The sequence below is a fragment of the Psittacula echo genome (genome assembly GCF_963264785.1).
Source record: "Psittacula echo genome assembly, chromosome: 3".
NCBI lineage: Eukaryota > Metazoa > Chordata > Aves > Psittaciformes > Psittacidae > Psittacula > Psittacula echo.
This window is the reverse complement of record NC_137736.1, coordinates 21,679,862-21,686,787: the sequence shown is the minus strand read 5'-3', so window position 1 is coordinate 21,686,787 and position 6,926 is coordinate 21,679,862. Positions and strand designations below refer to the sequence as shown.

The window sequence follows — 6,926 nt, the reverse complement described above, 5'->3', positions numbered from 1 at the left end:
TTTAAACAAGTTGAGGCTTCTTTAAAGGAAAATGGGCCAGGCAGATATAAAACAACAATGTAAAACATACCTGGGAGCAATGAAAGCTCTTAGTGCTCTTAACTACGTTTGTACTTTTTATGTTTTACCAGACATAAAAGAGCAGTCTCTTTGTCCAAGCACGAGACTGACAGTTAAGAGATCATGAGTTCTAGTTTTACCTCTCAGAGACTTACTGCAAGACATCGAGTCAAGTCACCTTGGTTTGCTTTGGCTCAAATCTTCCCCTAGTAGTTGGAGCTGGAAAGGCCAAAACCAGTCATGTTTATAAACCATTAGCGATCCATAGTCCTGAGGTTCTGTGGCATGGTCTAGCATGGTTCTATTGATACTACTCGCAAGTTTGATGTGAGTGCTGTAAGAGATATTGATGTCCTATATTTGTGTGTCACCAGAGTTTTAAAACAACTCTTTCCCACTCTCCTTTTTCTAGTGTTACTCTTAACACATCACCAGAATGAGTGAAAATGAAGACCAAGGAGATCCAACAAATATGGGTGATTTAACAGGAGGCGTAGAATATGAGGATGATTTTGAAAAAGACCTTGAATGGCTAATTAATGAAGAAGAAGAAGATGATGATGAAGAAGAAGAAAACCTTGATGAAAGAGAGGTATTTGTTAAATTAAATGCTAAATTATATGCTAGTTATTTAGAATACAAAGTTGAGTAATATTTGAAATCGTAAGCACAAAATTGAATACGTTTTGAAATGTGTAGGTACATTCACTGGATTTTGACAGAGAAAGTTATTTGGATTATAGTGAAAACCAGTTCAGTGAACTGGTTAGTTTGGTTATAATCGCTTTAAACCGGAAAATTCAGTATTCCTTGAAACGAACACGCTTATTTCAAAAGTACTTTTGGATTCCTTTTCGTGTTTGTGCAACACACATTCTGTTTTTGTGGTGTCACTGATTACTGTGCAAGCCATGCTTAGTTAAATTTTGTGCATGGAGAAACTGCAAGAGGGTTGTTAATGCCAAAAAAGCTATTAGTTATGACATGCAGTATTTGACAGCCTGTTTTAGGGTTAGGGTCATTAGCAGTGCTCTTCTCTCTCACTATTTCTTTTCTCTTTCTCTGGTACTGTTCTTTGTTGGGAGAATAGTTGTTTGATTTTTGTTTTAGAATCCTGAAACAAATGAAGAGGATACTGAAGCACAAATTGTTAAAGGTGCGGATAGCTTTGAGGAAGACAATGAGGAAATGGAAGAAAATCCAGATCAGCTTTCAGAGGCAGATGTAAATGTGAAAGTGAGACCCTCCAATGAAGAAAGTTTGGAATCCAGATCTGATGTTAAACAGGGGGATTGTGTATCTGATACTGATAGTGAAAGCTCTATCCAGGAATCCAAGCTGGAAAACCAGCAGGAACTGGATGAGGAAGAGGATGAAGAACTAAAGCGTTACATCTTGGAAAAGATTGAACAAGCCAACAAATTGCTGGAGAATCAGGCTCCTGTGGATCAGAACAGAGAACGGAAATTAAAATTTAAGGATAAGTTGGTAGATCTTGAAGTTCCTGCTCTAGAAGATGTTGAAATTTGTAAAACTGACTTTGCAAAAGGAGATGATGTTTCAAATAGGCTGTCTCAGTTGTGTATTTCTAATGAAATGGGACAGGAAAGCACATCACTTTCACCACATTCTGACAAGAACAACGAAAAGAAGGATGGTAAAATCCTAGTGGAAAAAGGTGGGAAGTTTGAACTCTTAAGTTTACGTGATATTGAAAGCCAGGGCATTTTGCCCCCAATAAGTGTTTCTTTTACTGATATTGAAACTCAACACATGTCTCCAAAGTCTTCACCTTCTAGTCCTCCTGGTGCTGCTTCTCAAATGAAGAAAGTACCTCCAGAAGGACCAGGAGCATATGCTCTTTCTCCTGGTGGAGATGACTCTGTGTTTTTCCCAAAGCCTCCATCTAACCTGAAGCATCGTCCAAATTCTGCCATCAGTGCTGCAAGAGGTCTGGGAAAACAGAAGACTCCACAGAGGGTGCAGTCTGCCAACATGCCTATGAGAAGCTCCACTTACTGTCTTTCTCCCAGACAAAAAGAATTGCGGAAACAGTTAGAACAAAGGAAGGAAAAACTGAAGAAAGAGGTAAAGATACAGAGGCAATAAATAGATCACAGTGACTATCCTGTTCCCGTGCTTCACAGAAACCACATATTCAGGGCATTTACTCCATTTTTCCATTGTAGAAGAGGCAACAAGAATAATATTAACAAGATTATTACTGTTATTATTGTTGCTGTTATTATTCTCTGGAGTTTGTAAGGAATGTATCAAAAGTCTTTTCCATAGATGAAAATAAAAACCCCACAGAGTGGCATAGGATCATGTCTTGCTCACAAGAGAAATTAAGTATTTGTTTACTACATCCTTCATAAGTAGGCCTTCTGCTATATTGTACTTACTGTTTTTGCTTATTGACTCTCTTTCTACCTAGGTTCCATTTCAGGCCCACTGTTTACTGTGACATATCCCATGGTATCACATCTCCACAGATTACACTGCAGTGCAGGAAGTTAACATTAACCAAAGTAATGGAGGTGCACATTTGGGTGCTCATGAAGTATGTAATAGGCAATTATCATTTGGGGGAGCATTCAGTCACAAAATGAGATCTTCACAAGAGAATGACCATGAGAACTACAAACAAAGAGCAGTGTGTTTAACATGTATGGAAGATAGAGCTGACTTCAAAAGTGGTATGCCTTATGCCTGCATAAGATGCATGCAGGCGAAGTCGCATTGACTAATAATATAACTGGATACTTTTCTTCCTGTAAAAGTTTTGCATAGGTGAGAGTTGTAGTAAGTTTTCTCAATGAGTTTGTTGCAAATTAGGTTTTTTCCCCTTTCTCTGTTAATTAATACTACTTTTCCTTCTTATTTGGTTTTATCTGGGCACTACAGAGAGGACAAAAAGAAGAAAATATTGCCAGTACTGAGGTTATTCTTCTTGTATCTATAAAGGGCAGTAATTAAAAAAAAATAATTTAGAAAATCAAATCAGTATCTTATGTATTGCTGGGAAAAAAACTCCACCTTTTTAGATCTTTCTCAGCTCCTTATTCAGAAAAACATATTTAATAGAGTCAGCCTTTGACAGCTGTAACAGGAACCTCAGAAATCTTTACCAAGTATTTTAAAATCTTAGATGTTTTTCTTCACTTTGCATTATGATGATACTATTACTAAATAGTAGCTTGCTACGTATGTTGCTCTGTAAAAGAGCATGAAGCAGCTACCGTTTTTCTGTGCCATGATGTTCTAAGTAATCTGGCTCAGTAGCTTCAAAGGTTGCTTTCTGTCATCTGTGGAAATTGGCCTAGCCTGGTTTATTTGAGGCTGAGGCTTAGCTCAGTAACAAGGGGTATGAAATGGCAAGAGTTACTGATGAGTTTGCTTTGTACCACAAGACTGGATCTCTTGACACCATACTTTGCGTATTTAAAGTAAAAGGTAGTGTCGTAGAGGTAGGGAAGGTTATTTCCCTAATAGTGTGTGCTAAATCTCTTCCTCTGCTGGCTGACTTATGAAAAGGTAAGAATATATTACCTTATTTCTTCATTTTTGAATGGAGTTCTTCCATTCAGTGATGGATTTCACTGGCATGAAACATTTCTTGACATTAATGAAATCCATCTGCTACATTTTGGTGGAGTTTCTTTCATTTCAGTAAATTTCAGATTACAAGTTTGAAGGCTAGTGTGAAAGTAGATGGGAGGAATATCATCTATTTGCAAGAAGAACAGGTTTCTATGAGTGTTGACATGAGTGAGGATTGTAGGTTTTTTGTCAGAGTTACAATCTGGTAAAACGTCCTAACCAGCTTTCTGAAGTGCAGTCTGAAAACCTTTCTCCTCTTTGTAGATACTCATAATTGGCTAAAATGTGATTAATAATAATAATTAAAAAAAACTTTTATCAGTTTTGTAAAAATCAGTTCATTTTGTAAACTTGAAAAAAGTGTCAAGCTATTAATACTCTGTAAGTAAATATATTACAATGTCATGTCCAGAAAAAGCCCCATATTTGTAAGGTAGTAGTCTGTAGTCCATAGGTAGTTAAATATCCTTTAGGGTTTAGTGTACCCACCTGTCAAGACTGGGAGCCGCATTCATTTTCAAAATGCATCAGTTGAAATTGATTTTAAGCCAATCAGAGCTGTTGGACAGGCTTAATTTTAAAAGTCTTCACCCATTGCTATTGAGAGATGTCTGTGAGTTGGGATATATCATGGAAATGGAGGTAATCACAAAAAGGGTTAGACAGTATCTGAATGTAACATGAATCACAGAAGTGGTCAAACTCTTTTCTTCCTAGAAGTAGTATCCATTATGATGCAATCTTTGATTATTCCAGCTTCATCAGTACTTTGTGTCTCTCGTATAATTCAGATGGCTTATTTATTGTCTGTGAAGGCCTTTGAAGATTGATTCTCTTAAAAACTAAGTTTATTCACTCTTCATTCCATTTAAGGAAGAAGAAAAGAAAAGGGAACAAGAAGAACAGAAGAGAAGAGATAACGAGATGGTTTTTAAAGCTTGGTTACAGAAGAAGAAAGAACAAGTGCAAGAAGAAAAGCGGATTCGTCGTGCAAAGGAGCTAGAAGACTTGAACAGCAGAGTAAGATCTCCCTAAAATAGAACTGGGAGCTGTAGTGTTCTTGTTAAATAGGAAAACCAGATTCTAAGCCTTAGAATCTGTTCTTAGCTAAGCATATGCAAATATACAGTCATACGAAATGTTTTTATTACATTGACTTTGGTGAAGAGCTAGATTGACTTGGATGTTTAGGATTGTTCTGCTTGGCAGAGTGGCTTGCATCATAGAAGCTGCATATATGAATTCCATAGCTATAAAATCACAGGAGACGGATGCTCCTTTTTATTGGAAGAATGACTTGATTGAACCTTACAGTGAACAACCAGCCAGAAAACCCTTTGAAGTGCATTCCTTACCTTGTTGGCAAGCAGTTAATGCATGACCTGACCAAAACCTGAAGATGCTGTGTTCTAAAGTTCCTCTGCCTTGCAGCAATGGGCTTGAAAAGCTAAATTCAGTATTTTTTTAAAACATACAGCTTTGAATGCTTGCTCATGTGTATGTTCCATGCCAGATTAGGATATGATTTAGTCTGGTTCTAAAGTATGTTTTGTGGATGGGAGATACCAGCGAAGTTCAAAAAATTGTTATAATGTGATTATAAGTCATTTAATGATAAGCCTTGTGTGTCTATGTCTTTTTCTTTTTTTTAAAATAGGAGAAGGACAGGAATCCAGAAGAAGCCTTCAAGTTATGGCTTAAAAAAAAGCACCAAGAGCACATGAAAGAAAAACAGTTAGAAATGTTGAGGCGCCAAGCTGAGGGAATTGCCTTTTTTCCAAGAACAGAGGAATGCAACAGAGCCTTTAAAGAGTGAGTAGGGTCATTCCTAGGGAATTGTAAGTTTTGTAGTCTTATCAACTTAAAAGCATAGTTATTTTATTGTACATCTTTATTGCTGAAGTCCTCATTGTTTTGGTTTGGGGCTTTTTTTATGGATATGCCCTCATAAACTTAAACCCCAGCAAAAATACATCAATTTCTTGATGTTGTTTGTTCAGTGTTGTGAAATTACTTGTCAGAGCCTGAGTTGAAATAGTGAATTACTTCTGCTGAAAAAGGGAGATACTTCTCCCCTGCCTGTCAGGCTCAGGTTGATTCAGCTCATTAAACAAGCAAAAAGATAATCCAGTAGAGCGTTTTTTTGCTCCCTCGAGTCTGTGAGTTGAATTAGCTCAACAACAGGGGGGAGGCAAAGGTGGGTGCAGAAGCTGGAGAATGGGATGGAGAAATAGTACTTTTAGACTGGCTTAGCCATGACACCTGCGTTTATCCTCCAGGGCAAGGTGACTCTAGTTAAGTGGGGGCAAGTCTCCTTCGAATGGATGACATAAAACTTTGAATTGCAACTGTCAGTATTTCTAGACCTCTTTCTCTCTCCCCAGATGGCTAAAAAGAAAGAGAGAAGAAAAACGAGCAGAAGAACTAGCTGCTAAAGAGAGAGTGAGGCAGCTTAGACTAGAAGCCAGAAGAGCAAAACAGCTGCAGAACATCCACTGTATTAATTCAGAGCCAAAATCCTTTCGCTTCACAAATCATTACAGTTGAAAGTTTGATGTAAGCACAGAGTTCTTGGTGGCAATTTTTTAATTTTTATGGCTCGAGTTTTTGCTCTTTACAGCTACTTTTTGTGGTGTGTTTAAAGCTTCAAACAAGTTTAAAAATTACCTTCACTAACAACAATTTTACTACCTATTTATTTGTAATTTTGTTGAAAAAGCCTGCTTTTATATATAACTCACTCAGGGATTTTATTGGTTTGACCAAGTCTTAACAAGTACAAGATCTACATACGAGGGTGGTAAATACACATTCCTGTCATTAAAAGGCACTTTATACTCAATTCCACCATGAATTCCTGGATGCAGGCTATTATGTAAAATGTTGACTTTTTGCTGGATTAATATTGCTGTTTGCTGCTGCTTGTGATGAAGACTGTACAAGGTGTTATGTTGTTGGAAAATGCTGATTCTTGTACCACTTTCTCTTGAGCTGTTGACCAGTTAATTCTGGATAGCCCGGAGGACTATTTTATTTTAGTTTAGGGAAAGTGGCCATTGAAGGCTAACATGTGTGACTGTGCAACAGTCTTTGAAACTTATTTCTGAGTCATAGTTAGTAATCTTCTATCCCATTAAATTAAGTGGTTGTGTGAATTATGACCTTTACCAGTATCAATGTAGCTGGATTATTTGTATACGTGTCCATGTTTGCTAGATTAATTATAATAAATTATACCACCTTACCCAGCTCAATTGTGAACT

At 37.2% G+C, this 6,926-nt stretch overlaps 1 protein-coding gene across 1 annotated transcript; it reads left to right on the top strand.

Annotated features, from left to right (window-relative positions):
* Positions 1–496: 496 nt before the first annotated feature.
* On the top strand, positions 497–6,210 carry CCDC181 (coiled-coil domain containing 181; the record flags this gene model as incomplete). The annotated part of the gene is made up of 5 exons (XM_080613847.1): positions 497–652; positions 1,171–2,148; positions 4,537–4,683; positions 5,321–5,475; positions 6,048–6,210. The coding sequence occupies 5 exons, from the start codon at positions 497–499 to the stop codon at positions 6,208–6,210; spliced, it is 1,599 nt and encodes a 532-aa protein (XP_080469973.1).
* Between the last annotated feature and the right edge of the window lie 716 nt (positions 6,211–6,926).